Source organism: Saccopteryx leptura, chromosome 2 (assembly GCF_036850995.1).
Source record: "Saccopteryx leptura isolate mSacLep1 chromosome 2, mSacLep1_pri_phased_curated, whole genome shotgun sequence".
NCBI classification, from domain to species: Eukaryota; Metazoa; Chordata; class Mammalia; order Chiroptera; family Emballonuridae; genus Saccopteryx; species Saccopteryx leptura.
In genome coordinates, this window is record NC_089504.1 from 15,071,963 (window position 1) to 15,087,925 (window position 15,963).

At 49.9% G+C, this 15,963-nt stretch overlaps 1 protein-coding gene across 5 annotated transcripts in view; it reads left to right on the plus strand.

Annotated features, from left to right (window-relative positions):
* Positions 1 to 15,963, plus strand: part of CDK5RAP2 (CDK5 regulatory subunit associated protein 2) — a 179,889-nt gene that overhangs the window by 94,446 nt on the left and 69,480 nt on the right. Inside the window, exons 17-20 of one of the 5 annotated variants that reach the window (XM_066367308.1) lie at positions 2,244 to 2,353; positions 4,454 to 4,582; positions 10,078 to 10,173; positions 12,734 to 12,921. In XM_066367308.1, coding sequence (XP_066223405.1) covers positions 2,244 to 2,353; positions 4,454 to 4,582; positions 10,078 to 10,173; positions 12,734 to 12,921 — 523 coding nt within the window. The remainder of the gene's footprint in view (positions 1 to 2,243; positions 2,354 to 4,453; positions 4,583 to 10,077; positions 10,174 to 12,733; positions 12,922 to 15,963) is intronic. The other 4 variants (XM_066367309.1, XM_066367310.1, XM_066367311.1 and 1 more) reach the window with 4 other exon arrangements.

The following is a 15,963-nucleotide window of genomic DNA, read 5'->3' on the forward strand; positions in this document are numbered from 1 at the left end:
GTACGTGTTTCCCTTTGGTTTTTCCACTCGGAGGGCCTTTGCTGGACTTGACGCAAGTCCTAAACTCCAGGAGGACACGAGGCGCCCTCAGGGTTTCGTCTGGGGATTCCTGCGTGCGCTGACGGTGCCCGTGCCAGTTCTCCCAGCCTGTTGTCTGGTGCTGGCCTTCAGAGGAGAAGGCCAGCACACTGTATTGTTTCTGCAGAGGTCACTGGGGGACTGCTGCCCGCTGCCTCTGCTCTGTTCTCTATGTGCATTAGATGCTGCCAGCTCCAGGTTAACCTCGTAACTTCACCGTCCCCTTCCTCTGGGAAGCAGCCCTTGTCCAGACGTCCGGCCTCTGCCTTCCACAGCGCCTTGTGCAGAGCCCGGGCGACAGACACGGGGGGGGTGGCAATGCTGCTTCGTATGGAAGCACTGTTTTTCGTGTTGTCACGGCTACAGCGGTCCATTTAGGGAGGGCTGCAAGATGAGGGTCCCGTTCTCGCATTTGCCTCCTCCCTTCCTGGAACCTGAGTTCCTGAGAGGCTTGGTTGAAATCTTTCCTCTTTGTGTCTCTAGCCTGGTGCCCATGGTAAAAATCGGTAACAGCCCTGGCCGGTTGGCTCAGCGGTAGAGCGTCGGCCTAGCGTGCGGAGGACCCGGGTTCGATTCCCGGCCAGGGCACACAGGAGAAGCGCCCATTTGCTTCTCCACCCCTCCGCCACACTTTCCTCTCTGTCTCTCTCTTCCCCTCCCGCAGCCAAGGCTCCATTGGAGCAAAGATGGCCCGGGCGCTGGGGATGGCTCTGTGGCCTCTGCCCCAGGCCCTAGAGTGGCTCTGGTCGCAATATGGCGACACCCAGGATGGGCAGAGCATCGCCCCCTGGTGGGCAGAGCGTCGCCCTGTGGTGGGCGTGCCGGGTGGATCCCGGTCGGGCGCATGCGGGAGTCTGTCTGACTGTCTCTCCCCGTTTCCAGCTTCAGAAAAATGAAAAAAAAAAAAAAAAAAAAAAAAAAAAATCGGTAACAGTGGTTGGCTTGACATTTTTTTTTTTTGTATTTTTCAGAAGTGAGAAGCTGTGGGGGTGGGGGCGGACAGACAGACTCCCGCATGCACCCTATCGGGATCCACCCACATGCCCACCAGGGGGGACGCTCTGCTGCAATCTGAGCCATTCTAGTGCCTGAGGCGAAGGCCATGGAGCCATTCTCAGCGCCTGGGCCAACTTTGCTTTAATGGAGCCTTGGCTGTGGGAGGGGAAGAGAGATAGAGAGAAAGGAGAGGGGGGGAAGGGTGCAGAAGCTGATGGGCACTTCTCCTGTGTGCCCTGATGGGAATCGAACTCGCGACTTACACACTCCGAGCTGACGCTCTACCACTGAGTCAGTCATCCAGCCAGGGCGGCTTGACATTTCTTGAGCAACCGCTATGTACAAGGCACAGCGCCAGGCACTTAACTTCTCATCCCTGATCCTGATAGTCATCCCATTGTGTAGAGCAGTTACTGATGTCACGTGACAGAGAAGGAAACTGAGGCTCGGGTAGGGGTGGCGGTGGGGTTGATTCACGCAGCGGTGAGCCAGGACATCCTCCTTTGAAGTGCAGCTCTCTCTGGTGTGTTAGGTGTGTCAGCTCTTACCAGTGGGTGTTAAATGAGATTTGTCTGTGGCTGTGCCTCTCAATTAGCCTGCGCCTCCCCAGCGCCTTCCCTCTCATTAGGATGTGACCTCTGCTGCCGGGGAAGCAGACCCTTGTGCAGGTGACCAGATCTGTCCTACCTGAGATCTAGCAGGCGTTTCCACACTTGGTGTGCTCGCTGCCTCAGATCTGGGGCCTGGGGCCAGTAAAAAATACATCAGGCACTTATCTCCCTGGAGTTCTACCCTAGAAGGTCACATCTAATTTTCCTCTGTTCTCACCTAAACAGAATCACTCCCTCATTTAAACTGAAATCACCATTTTCTTGTGTCACTCAGAATGGTCTCCAGGCACAGCACTTGATATGCAAATTGTGGTTCAGAATTGGCTGCAGTGAAAGCTTACACAGCCCCGATGAAACCCTACCTGGAGCTACCAGCCTGCAGAGAAAGAAGGGGGAATTACCTTTGCTCTGCAGGTTGGACCCTGTGCGGACTTCTGCCCCTGCAGCCCCCCACAACTCCCCAACTCAAACTTCCTGAGATGGCGTGCGCTGAGGTGGGGCCAGGAAGGATCTAGTTCTGATTTTCTTTCTTCCTCCCCACCCCCTTTCTCTTGGCAGCAGAACCATTTTCATTCTACAGTGATCAGACATCTTATCTGAGTATTTGCCTTGAAGAGCACCCTCGGTTTCAAGTGGAGCATTTTTCTCAAGAAGAACTTAAGGAAAAGGTATTGGCCTGATCCTCTCAGTGCTTTGTGAGTTGTTCGCTATCTCTTGGGTTCCTGATCAGAGGTGTAGTCTCAGCCCCTTTACTCTTTGCTTCCCTGTTCTCCCTGCTTGTCATTGCTCCTTCTCTGCGTGTTGTCTGGAGTGCCCTCCCCGTGTCTGATCCGCACCGTCTCATGCTCGCTCCCTCTCCTCTAGGACACCCCCCCCCACACACACACACGGAGAGTCAGCCCCTTCCCCGCCTCTCCGGTCGGTCACCCCTCTTCCCACACTGGTCCCGGGGATTCCCTCCTCATGCGGGCCTGCAGCTGTCTGGGTGCTCGTCTGTGAACATCTCAGTGACCGTGTCTACTCATTTCTGATGTCCCAGTACCTGCTGCATGTCGTGGGAGTTAATAGATGCTTTTTGAAGGAATAAACGTTCAGGTTTGATCTTCTTTAAAACTGAAAAGGTTTTTCAATCTGTTGATTGTTGGTGTGGTTAGAATGGTTTAGTATTTCAAGGTTCAAAGAGCCATTGATGAGAACAGGAAGTGTGAGCTCCGAGAGGATCATCATGCATGTATGACAGACTCCATTTCTGTCGTGTAATCATTCGCATTCTGACAGTGAGCAGAGACGGGGAGTCGGGGGTTGCAGTGTGGCGTGCGGGGGTTGCTGTCGTAGGCGGGTGTGGAATCATTCGCATTCTGACAGTGAACAGAGACGGAGTCGGGGATTGCAGTGTGGCGTGCGGGGGTTGCTGTCGTAGGCCGGTGTGCGAGGGGCAGGGGTCGCAGGGCAGGAGAGTTCACTCGTGGGGTTGGGGAGTGCTCACTTGATCAGAGAAAGGTCAGCAGAAGGGAAGCCCCAAGCGGATTTCGAAGGATGAATAAGAGTTTGCTGGGATAAGGGCTTTCTTAGCAGAGGCAGAGAGAATAGCTGGTGTAAGATACAGAAGTAAGAAATAGAAAGGAGAATTAGAAGAGGTTCGGGATTTTGGAAGGAGAAAAGCAAGGAGCATTGAGGCATTGAATTTCGAAGGTAAAGAAAGTGAGGATGGTAACACTGCTGCTAGCACCCACTGTGGCTATGGTAAGGTAGAGAGTCGTTGACTTAGTTGGCACTTAATATTTATAGAATCAGAATATCTTGCATTTCCTGCTGTAACCTTGAGGGTCAGGTTCCATTTGTGTCCATGATTTGGTGTATTCTGGACACCTTCTATGGGTAGTCTGGGTGGGATTTCCCACTTTATTTGAGGGGCTAATGATTACCATGTTAAGAGATCTTTGGAAAATGACTGGTCGTTAGGATTTGAAACTTGCTGGGAACAAAGGTATGTCTGCCCAATTGCTTATGTATCTGGCCTAGCAAGACCTTAACATTAGGGAGGAGCACTGGGCTGGAAGTCCCTGGTCTCAGCTCTGGGCCTGGCTGTGCCTCTCTGGAGTCAGCACCCTGTCACACGTGGCCGGGCCCTGTGGCCGTTTTATCCCATTTAATTCCCAAGACACCCCCAGCGGTGGGGTCTTGGGCAGCGAAATTCTTTGTATCTCAGGCTCTTCATTGTAAAATGGGGATAGTCATCCTAGCCTATCCACCTCCTCAAGGTTTTTGTAAGGAATGATTGTCTAAAGCTTGTGGGAGTATTTTAGTAGCTGTAAATTGCTTTGTAATTGAAGACTTATTATCACTGACATTGCTAGATCAGTGTACAAGGAAGGCAATGCTGTAACATAAGGCTCTGACAGCCTCAGAAACTCCAATCTTGGGCATCTTCCTCCCGAGGGTCTCAAGTACAAGACAGAGCTAGGATTAGCTGTCCTTAGACTGTACCAGGGACTTGAGTGCACTGTGACCATGTTTATCTCACAGTGCCCAGTGCACAGATGAACCTGGAGGCTTAGCCCAGGCAGGGCCCCTTCGCCCCGCAGCGGTGGCTCTGGGAGGAGACTGCAGGCATGCCAGTGCCCTTTCCACTGTTCCCAGTGCGGACCGGAACAGGCCGCCTGCTTCTCCGCTGCTGTGAGGCTGAAAGGTCTGTGCCCGGCCGTGTGGCCATGGGAGCTGCAGTCTGCTGATGGGTACCCAGCCCTCTGTGTGCTCCTACCTCCCAGGTGGCTGACCTCATACAGCTAGTGAAGGACCTGTATACAGACAACCAGCACCTGAAGAAAACCATCTTTGATCTCTCCTGCTTGGGTCTCCAGCAGGATGACAGACTTGAGTCAACGCAACCAATGGAGGTAAGAAGAAACATGCCTGTCGTGTGCTAATTACAGAAGAAATAACAGCCCCTACAAATTTCCCAAGATGGTATCTGCCCTGGGGAACCTCTATTGCATTTCCTTAGCTGTTGGTGAGGTTTTGAGGACCTCTTAGGTCAGCAGGTCTGTCTGTAGGCTTCCTCCAGTTTGGGTGATGTCCGCATGGACACACTTGATATGCTGTGATGCTTTTGACCCCACGTCCCGCCCTGGGATCTGTGCTGCGGATGGCACAGCCGCGAGATCGATGTGGTCTCAGAGGGATCTGGAGAGTTGCTAGGTCACCCAGATAATTTGGGAGTGTAGGTGCAGCGTTAGTGAATTCATTATCATTGAAAAAGAAACGAGTAAACAATTTTTATTTACTTTTTGTATCAGTCCTCTGAGTTGGGTGCATCTTCCCACTTACGGCGTCTGGATTTCTGGATTTGGCTGGGTGTGTGTTGTTCCGTCACACACATGCCCAGGGATGCCTGCACCGTGCCGTGTGCAGAGGACAGTCAGGGTCCCATCAGTCCACACGTCCAGGTTCGTGACTCTGGGAGTTTTCTACAGGAGAAAGTTCACATTGAGAAGTTCACAGGGCCTTGAGAAGCTAAGTCACAGTCTCTCTCTAGTTCGTGGGCCTGTGTACTGAGCGCGAGAGGCGCATTCTGATGGTTCCACCCCAGAGAAGGACCAGGGAAGTCGTACCCTGATGACGCTGGTCTCGGCTCACTTTGTGATGTGTCGTCTTCGACAGTCTTTGTTCTCGGCCGGACTGTCCAGTAGGAGGACCCTGAAGTCGGGAGGAGGGGTTTGTCACGTCCTTTCTTTAGCACTTAACTTGGCCTGACTCTCCCACTCGAAGAGTCTTGTTCCCTGCACCTGTTAGCCTTCAGCGACTGGGACCCTCCCACCAGGAGACGCAGGCGGGCCTGTTTGTACCCGGGTCCCCTGGGATCTTCTCGGTTAGCGTTGTCTTGACCCCAGCCTGGCGTGCCGGGTACAGGGAAGTCTCATTGCCACAGTGGGTCTGGGGAAGCGTTTGTCAGCTTTAGGCCGTCTCCTCCCACCTTCTGAGTGCGGAATGCTCTAAGGTATTTATGCTGCGCTCCAGCCATCTGCTGTCTTTGAGAGAGGGAATATTACTGGTCTAAGCCTCCGGGCCTCCAGATAATTTTGAAAACCAAGAATATCTGCAGTCCATTTGGGGAGAAATGAGTCTCTTGGCTTCTTTTCTCCAAGGCAGCGTTTTAATAAGCAGCTCATTCTTCACTTACTTCATTTGAGTCATAAACGACAAGTTTGTTTGTTCATTTGCCCTTTGAAAAAAATCTGTTAAATGTCTCATTGTGTCCTTTGTAGAACAGAGGCTTCTTCCTCTTCCCACTCTGAGTTCTTAATACCAGCCGATTCGGGTCGTGTCATTTGTCAGATTGCGCTTCAGTTTGATGTTCCTTATGAACAGCCTGTCCTTTGTAGCACCCCCCCCCCCCCCCAGTGGGACAGGCCGACCCTGGGAGGGCTGATGTTCCCACAGCAACACTGAGTCGAGGGAGGAGAAGCTGTTGGGGGTAAGGGTAAGATGGCAAGGACGGGCAGCTGCCAGTCCCTGGGAGCACGTGCGCTTCGAGGGAACAGAGACAGGATGTGCTTGTCCACGGCCTCTTCTGAGCAGCGGGGCTCGCGGAGGGGAGGCTGGGCGCAGCTCCTGCTCTCTGGGAGCCTGTAAATCAGAGAAGGAGAAAAACAAAAGCAAATACATTTTGTGTGTTAAAAATTCAGTATCTTTCCTCCAATATTTAAGTAACCTACAGCAGTGGTCCCCAACCCCCAGGCCATGGACCGGTACCGGTCCGTGGGCCATTTGGTACCTGTCTGCAGAGAAAGAATAAATAACTTACATTATTTCCATTTTATTTATATTTAAGTCTAAACAATGTTTTATTTTTTAAAAATGACCAGATTCCCTCTGTTACATCCGTCTAAGACTCACTCTTGACACTTGTCTCGGTCACGTGATACATTTATCCGTTCCACCCTAAAGGCCGGTCCGTGAAAATATTTTCTGACATTAAACTGGTCCGTGGCCCAAAAAAGATTGGGGACCACTGACCTACAGGATTACCTAATACTTGGAAAATAGAGAAAAGAAATTATCCATAGTCTTGTCACTTGAAGACACTCACAGTTAACTAACATTTTAGAATCTTTCCTTTTCTGTTTATGCATATGAACACGTGCATGCCCATAGCACATAGATACACTTTATCTTTTTGTGTTTTCCAGTGGCTGTTATGTTGTAGCATCTTAATCCATCCAATGGATGTACTGAAATTTATCCAGCCGCCTCACTGTTGTTGAACATGGAGATTGATTCCAGTGATTCACTAGTTTAAATTTAAGTGCTGAGTGTCTTTGGACTCAAATATTTTTCTGGGCTTAGGATTTTGTTCCCTTAGACCAGGGGTCTCAAACTCAACTCAGCATGTGGGCCGCAGAGCAAGATCACAGCCGTTCGGCGGGCCGCACTAGGTCTACAAAAGGCAACTGTTACGCAACACTTTTCTCACTGCAGTTGAAAACAAAAAAAAAATCAGTACAACAAGCACAATCGTACATGCAGTTTACTCAGTGTCACAAAACGACCAGAAACTGTAGTTCGCATCACAACTGCTGTTAACTAAGCTAATATCTAGCTAGGATGCTAGAGAAATGAAAAATACAAGTAGGCCCCTAGGCTTACTTAATTTTATCCAAAATATTTTGAACTTCGTGGATTAGTCTGCGGGCCACACAAAATTGTTCCGTGGGCCGCGAGTTTGAGACCCCTGCTAGACTGTATTTCCAGATATGTAGTTACTCTGTCAAAAGTGTGAATAGATGTAGGTATGAAACAGGCATGTCATTTGTTTTTACATACCGTCCTCCTCCAGCTTTTAATTTGACCTAAGGGTGTCAGTATGTCATAGCGGGAGGCCCTAGATGACAGTGTGCCGGGTGGATCTTCAGAACTGACCCGTGTGCGCTTGCCACGCTGAGGCAACGCCGCCTGCTCCCTGCTGGGGGCAGCTGCTCTCAGAACCAGCCAAACAAACAGAAGACCGAGAGCAGGTATTCTTTTGTTTTACAGTGCATTTAAAATCTCTCCTGAGGTTGCCTCTATTTCCTTATCTTTATTTACTGGCTGTTTGTGTATTATAGAAAAATGTGGTTGAGAATTGACGTCGGAATGTTTGAGCAGACTGTAGTCAGGGTAGTGTCACACTTAGTTTCTGCTGTTGACATTCCCACCTGTCCATCATCACTCCAGCTTATCTTTTTGATAAATTTTAATGGATACAGACTTCAGTACACTTCTACCTAAGTACTTCAACATGCTTATATTTAATGTTTTATAGTTATATATTTTAAAGTTAAATTTGGACACAATGAAAAGAAGAAATTGTAAGTCCACATTTGCTATGTTTTACAAATGTCTGTACCTGTGTAACCCAAATACCTATCAAGATCATATCCTGGTCCTGGCTGGGTGCCTCAGTGGGTAGAGTGTTGTCCTGACGCACCTAGGTCAACGGTTCCATCCACAGTCTGAGCACATATGAGAAGCAGCCAAAAGAACGAGTTGATGGTTTTCTCTCTCTCTCAAATCGATAGGGAAAAAAGAAAAAAACCATGTCCTTTCTAGTCAGTTCCTACCCTCGTTGCTGGCCTCTTTTCTAATTTGATTATGCCACGGATTGGTTTTACCTCTGTTGGACCTTTACATAAATGGAATCATAAAAGATGTTTTCTTGTGTGTAATGCCTTTTTCACTCTAACTTAATGCTTTTGGGGTTTATTCATGTTCTGTGAATCAGCAGTTCTTTTTTATTGCTCAGTAGTATTTTAGTGTATGAATGTATTACAGCGTGCTTATTCACTCTCTATTGATAGACATTTGGGTTGTTTCCAGTTTTTGGAAATTATGATAAAAGCTGATATGAATATTGATATGCAAATCTTTATGTGGACATATGTTTCTGGTTCTCTTGATGAATACTGAGGAGTGGAAGTCCTGGGTCATAGGGCTGTTAGTTGTATAATACTGCAAGGGTTTTGTCCATAGTGGTTTAACATTCTATACTCTCACTAACGAGTTTAATAGTCCTGGTTTATCTATGTCACTAAGAAAATTTTAGTAATGGGAGGAAGCCAGTAGCAGGAAAGGGTTTCTTACCTATATTTAGAGACTTTTATACCTTAATAAGTATATTTATGCACATTTAGCCTGTTCATTGCTTGGTAGTTGGTATGTTAAGATCAGAATTGTGATCATCGATCCTGTGTGATCCTCATTGCAGATTTGGATGTGGACAGATTTAATATATTCTGATTCTGGGATGTTTTCTAGTAGAAAATGACTTTTCTGATGTCAGTTTGCTGTGGTTTGTTTTCCATCTTCCAAAACAAGGGTTTCTTCTGAATAGAGGGTCAGAAAAATTTAAGTTGGTCTGGGAGAATTATGGGGGTGACTGGCTAAATGTAGAAATTCATGGAGTAGAGCTGTGGCGATAGAACCCTAGAGGGCTCATGTGTTCAACATGCCTCGTAAGCAACTCAGCACTTGGTGTGTGGCTTTAACATCTGGGTGAGATGGGGTTTGGTGTAATTAACAGCTTGGACTGCTTCCCTCTTGGGTGTGGCCACCTTTCCTTTCCTTTTTTATTTGGAGAATCCCATGACTAGAATTTTCACTCTTGCCAACAGCTGAGATCTGGCTCTCTTGAGAACTTTGTGCTGTTCATTCTGCAGAATGCAGAGCCTCTGGGATTTACATTTCTTTAAAGCATTAGGGGTTTGTGCACTTTTTATAAATAACTGTCCTTCGTTTTCAAAAACATGAAGTTATCATCAAGCAAGCCTGATCCTCTATTAGCAGTGAGGACTTTTTGTCAGCAAAATGACACAGTGTTATTGGGACCGTCCATCTCAGATGTGTGACGGTCCAAAAAGAGGTTGATTCCTGTGCTAAATAGGAGGAGTGCTGCATAAATCAGGCACACCATAAATTTCATTTACTGCTTTTTCGCTGTGTGATATTTTCAGTTCCATCAATAGCTATTTTCCAAAATCTTGTTACTTTTATATAATCTGAAAGTGAATTTAGCAGCGGCAGGAATGTCAGCAGCACAACAGACAGCGTATTCAATTTACAGCAGCTCGGGGAAGGCCGTGCAAGGGCAGGGGGAAATAGTTTGAGTTATTTCTTGGGGAGTTTGTCCTTAAATTATGCCTGATCCCAGGCAGCTGTGTATGATGTGTGAGAACTAGCGACTCTAACTTTAGTTAATTTTTATTTCATGGCTTTGGCATTTGTTTCTGCTGCTTTTTTGGTTTATTTTTTTGTTTTGTTTTGCATTAAAAAAAAAGTCATCACTGAGTTACTCATACATATTCATGCTGCATCCTTTTTTGGGTTGTGTTTTCACACCATTCCATGCACCATGTAGCTTCTGGCTAGCAAGGAGGACGAGAACACAGTGAGAGCTGGAGAGGATGACGGGAGTAATTTCCTGAGCGACCAGCGTTTGGAGCAGAGTAACAAGGTAGGACGTGGCAGTTAACACCTCATTCCCTCTGCCCCTCTCTGTGCCAATCAGTCTTCTCGTCTAGGATGTGTCCGATGGGTCTTCTGGTCATTTCGTCTGTACCGAGCGCCCACTGTGTGCCTGTGGAGAGCAGAGAGAGTAGGTCTCTTCCTTCTCAGGAGTCCCAGACAGGTTGGCAGTCCAGTCATGAAGCAGCCAACAAACATGTACCTGCAAATAGAAAAAGGGCTTTAATAGGAGACTAACCCTACACCAGGGCATTGGATGTTGGACCTGGGCAGACCTTTAGACATCTGCCCTGACCCATTTGTCGTTCGCACTGGAGGCTGAAGCCCGTGAGGAGGTGTGTCTAGGGCACAGAGTGAGTCAGTGACCTGGTCCGAACAGGAGCCCTTCTCTCTGGTAGGACCCCACTCCCCTTCTCAGGGGCTCTCTGCAGCGTCTGGATCTGGAACCCGCCTTGGCATCCCCTGGGCACTCGTGAGAATTAGACTCTGGGCGTGTAGGCTGTTCCAGAAGTCACACTGATGCTGAACATTCGGAGCAAACACTCTCCAAGTTTGGGAACAGTCCCTAAGACTGGCATGTGGTGGGAAGTAGGAGGCTGCAGCTTTGACATTTGTGGCCTTCACGGTGTTCAGGTGCTCAAGTGCGTGGAGTCACGAGTGGGAGGGCATTAAAATGCAGATGGTTAGAGGTAGAGCAGGTCAGTGGGGCTTGGGAATGAGATCTGGCTTTGGGGGTTGGTCAGTATCTTCATGACTTTGGTTAACCCTCGCTTAACTGCTAAGCCTGAGTTTCCCTATCAGTGAACATAATAATACTTCTTATTAGAATTTTTGTCATATTTAAATAGAAAGTAATATGCTAAGTGTTCAGTAAATGATAGCAATTACTATTTTTATTCCTATATTCTAGTCTTTTCCTTCTTGGGAGGTTGATTATTTAGATGGACTTAATAACTAGATTGGAGGCAAAGAAGACCTTATAAAAAACAGCTCATTTGTGTAGGTCTTGTCTTCCATTTAAAGTCTTAATCATTATACAAGCATGGAGAGAGGGATGTGGTGGCTAGTGTATATATCACCAGCAGTAGTGAAGTCAGGGGAGTTATTTATAGATTGGCAGGAGAAATTTACAGCTTTGGAAAGGGGGAAAGAATGCTAATTGCAGCACCTCAGGACGTGCCCGCACAGGCTGTGACTAGATGCATCCTTTGCGTCCCTCCCCTGGGAACCCTCCGTGACCCGGAAGGTGGATCTGTAAATAACATCTCCATGGGAATTGGGAACTCTCCACTTTCCTAATGAGACAAATCAAAGTTACATTAATTAGGATGTCTCTGTAAAGAGCAAGCTGGCTTTCTGTTGTAGAACAGGAGGACACATTGCAGAAGTGTCTATAAATGTCCAAAGCACTATTAATGGCATGAGTCTGGCCTTCCTGGGGAGAACTTCCGAAGACTGGGTGGTGGGGTGGGGGAATACACTCTCCTGGGTGAGACCCTGAACTGCACACTCAGGTGGGTCAAAGTCACCTCCTTTTGTTCTCATAATCACCTTGGGAGGTGGCATTACTGTCCCAATTGTATAGAGGAGGGAACTGACGTCGATGTCTTGGGCTTTTGCCAGAGCCTCTCACTGCCCTAGAAAGTGTGTGTGGCCCTGTGTGCCCGGGTCCCTCTCCTCCCTCTCCCTCTTCCATTTTCTCTCCGGCTTACTCACACTTCCTCACTCTGTCTTCATCCTTTCTCTCCGCATGCCCCCTTCCCTTCCTCCAGACTCACACTTCCTCACTCTGTCTTCATCCTTTCTCTCCGCATGCCCCCTTCCCTTCCTCCAGACTCACACTTCCTCACTCTGTCTTCATCCTTTCTCTTCTCCGCATGCCCCCTTCCCTTCCTCCAGACTCACACTTCCTCACTCTGTCTTCATCCTTTCTCTTCTCCGCATGCCCCCTTCCCTTCCTCCAGACTCACACTTCCTCACTCTGTCTTCATCCTTTCTCTCCGCATGCCCCCTTCCCTTCCTCCAGACTCACACTTCCTCACTCTGTCTTCATTCTTTCTCTCCGCATGCCCCTTCCCTTCCTCCAGACTCACACTTCCTCACTCTGTCTTCATCCTTTCTCTCCGCACGCCCCCTTCCCTTCCTCCAGAGTCCACTATTTTTTTTCCCTGAAGTGAGAAGTGGGGAGGCAGAGAGACAGACTCCCACATGCGCCCAACCGGGATCCACCTGCATGCCCACCAGGGGGTGATACTCTGCCCATCTGGGGTGTTGTTCCGTTGCAACCGGAGCCATTCGAGCTGAGGCCATGGAGCCATCCTCAGCACCCAGGCCAACTTTGCTCCAGTAGAGTCTTGGCTGCTGGAGGGGAAGAGAGAGACAGAGAGGAAGGAAAGGGGGGGGGAGGGTGGAGAAGCAGATGGCTACTTTTCCTGCGTGCCCTGGCCGGGAATCGAACCTGGACTTCCACACGCCAGGCTGACGCCCTACCGCTGAGCTAGCCAGCCAGGACCAGAGTCCACTATTTGACCAAATACTTTGTTTTGCAGATTATTGAGGACTATTCCAAAGGTGGCTGCAAAAATGGGTATTTAAGGCACACAGATTCCAGTATTTTAGACAGTGATGGAACCCACACACCTGCCTGCCCCCGAGACCAGAGTCTAGAGGAAGGCGAGCTCCTGAGCCTGCTGGCCCCTTTCTTCACTGAGAAGGCCACGCTGTCACTGGAAGCCAGGTATTTGTGGGCCTGGGCCCTGCTTTGTCTTTGTGGTTTGAGGGGAGAACAAACTCTCATTTTGCTAAATGGATGTAGATGGCGGTGGTGAAATTTACCTGAGAGAGCTCCTGAAGTGACATGGAAGGAATCTTGCCAGTTGTGCAATTAGGTAATTAGGCTACACGCTAGTGGCTGTGAGGGGGCTTCAGCAGAGCCTCGCGCACGCCCGTTATAAAGAGGAGATCACGAGCTTTCCTGCAGAATGATTCCTGCGAGCCCCAGAAAGGGCCGTCTGCATGTCAGTGAGAGGACTCGGCCCCAATTAAATCCCACCCCGTTCTAGGGCAGCTTAAAACAACCATTGTCATTGTGACTCCGTTGTTTTATGTTGAGTTTGAACTAAAATTCTCTTCTCATAATATCTGCTGGGAGTCATTCCTGCATGAGGAAATACTACAGGGTGTTTTCCTTAAAACATAAAACGGAGAAACATTTGGTACATTTGTATTTTTGAAATGAATCCTTTAGGAGCCAGTTTGCCCCTTTCCCATTCTCTCTGGTCCATCCCCCGCTGCTTGGGCAGAGCCAGAAAGAGCAGTGCCTTCCCCACGCCGGGCCTCCGCTGCCCTGGCCGCTCCTGAGGCTGCTGTGGGGGCAGAGGGGGCGCTGCTCACGGGAAATGGCTGGCATGTGGGGGTACTCAGAAAGAGTCCTCAGCTCTTTCCCAGTGTAGGTGAGGAAATGGGTGGTGACCGCCGCCCGTGACTCCTGGCAAGAGTCAGGAACCTGGTTATTTCTCTGTTGGTGGTGGACGGAGACTCAGACATTTCTGGAGCTAAAAGAAAGGGCTGAAGAGCTCTGTGCTGGTGAGCTCAGGTGGGCTAACATTTCCTCACTTGACACCATGGCTCTGGGGCCTCCTGAAGTCCCAGCCGGAGTCTGCCCCCCCGGCTGGCACACACACTCTCTGCTGGTGAGCTCAGGTGGGCTAACATTTCCTCACTTGACACCATGGCTCTGGGGCCTCCTGAAGTCCCAGCCGGAGTCTGCCCCCCGGCTGGCACACACACTCTGTGCCAGGGCCCAGAGTGGCACTCTTTGTAAAGTACCTGATCTCATTTTAACCTCACACCAGCTTTGCATGCTGCTGGGGATCTCAGCTGACATTTGGGGCCTTGACATTTCCTTAGCTAGTCAGTGGTTGTCACTGGGGACTTTCTGGAGGTGTCTTCTTAAAAGACTCCCTGGGATAAGCAGCATTCTGATTGGTCAGAGAGTCTTCTGCCCGGGAGTTCCCTCAGGAGGTGGGTGGCTTAGGTGCGCTGGGAGAAGCAGGGATTTGCAGTCACAGACCTGTGCTCCAGTCCAGCTGTGTCATGTGTACGTGTGACATGACTCCCCATCTTGTTTCCTCATCTGGAAAGTAGGGGGTGCTGATGCTTATCTACCCCATAGGCATCTTTGAGGATTAAGTGAAGTAATGGGTTGGCATTGAGTGGGGTTTTGGTGATACTACTGCTGAAGTTGTGCCCTGCCAGTGACTCCTACCCTTTCCCACTTCCCTCGGGTCAGATTTGTACCCTGTGCGGGACACAGCGGCCAGCCGTGGTTTGTGCCTCCGAGGGCGCTGCTGAGCCGTGTCTGATGACCCAGTGTGGCGCTCTTACAGGTGCAGGCCTGAGACTGCCCTTAAGCCTTTGAGCTCCTCCACCTAGCTGTCCATCCTAGGGCCCCACAGAACTCTGACTCAGCTTACCCTCTGCTAGGATGGGATAAGGGAAGCACTTGCCCAGGGGTTACCTTAGCCTGATGAGCTGTCCTGCGCATGACCAACCAGAGCAATTCCTTTGTTGGAGGCGGAGTGAGCAGGCCCGCCTGGCGGATCCCCCCTCCTGCGGTGGCACCGTGTGTGTGTGTGTGTGTGTGTGTGTGTGTGTGTGTGTGAGAGAGAGAGAGAGAGAGAGAGAGAGAGAGAGAGAGAGAGATCCCAGCTGTCTCCTTGTGTGCTTACAGTCGTTTTGCCCTGTTCCCTAGAAGACTTGGTTTAGGGTTTTAGCACTTGAATGTTTTGGTCTTTGTAGCCTAACATTAGGTGTGAATTTTGATATTTAAAAATCTAAAAACGGAGCCTTTAGGGATTTTTTAAAAAGATAATACCGCCTTGAGCTGTAAGTAATAGGAGTCGGGAAGCTCGTTCCTAGAAAGCCTGTGTCTGCTCTGCTGGGCGTGGTCGGGGGCAGGTGGGCACCGCCAGGGAGAGGCCTGGCCCGGCATCCAGAGTTCGCAGTTGGCCAAGAAGTAGCTGAAGAGACGTGGTGGTGTCAGCTGTGGGGGACAGGCTTGGCGGGGACCCTTTGGTTCTCCCCCCTCCCCTCCTCCAAGCCTGAGTCCTGACCACCTGCCTCCTAAGCAGCCCTCCATTCCCACCCTGCTCAGCACCCGCTTGCCTCCTGCCCGTCCTGCGCCCAGCAGTCAGAGTGCTGCGGCGTCACTGTGGTTGGTCGGTCAGTCTCCTAGCCAGCCCCCCTGCGGCTGCCTGCTGCCCGTCCTGCGCCCAGCAGTCAGAGTGCTGCGGCGTCACTGCGGTCGGGCAGGCAGTCTCCTATCCAGCCCCCCTGCGGCTGCCTGCTGCCCGTGCCACTTCCAGAGCCGGCACCTCACTCCTCTGCTTCAAACCCTTCGGAGACTCTCTACTTCCTTGGGCTCAGAATTGCTCCCAGTGCCCGCGAGGCCCTGCACGGTCCACAGGCCCTCAGCTCTGTTCTCCCCGTCCTGTCTGCTGCAGCCGCCCACCCTTCTCTTGCCCAGAGCCGGCTGCTGCCTGTTTCAGACTTTGCTTATGCCACGAGTGACAGTCCCTCCCCAGGGCAGAGGCTAATCCCTGTTTATCTGTTGCTTCCAACCCTTTCTTAAGACACTCACGGTGCGTGTGATCACATGACAGATCAGATTCTCATCACTAATTTCAAAATGAGCACGCGACATTGCCCAGCACAAGGCTGTTTTATGGCCTCTCTTCTCCCGTCCCTGACTGGTGACCTTACCTTATATTTGATTGGA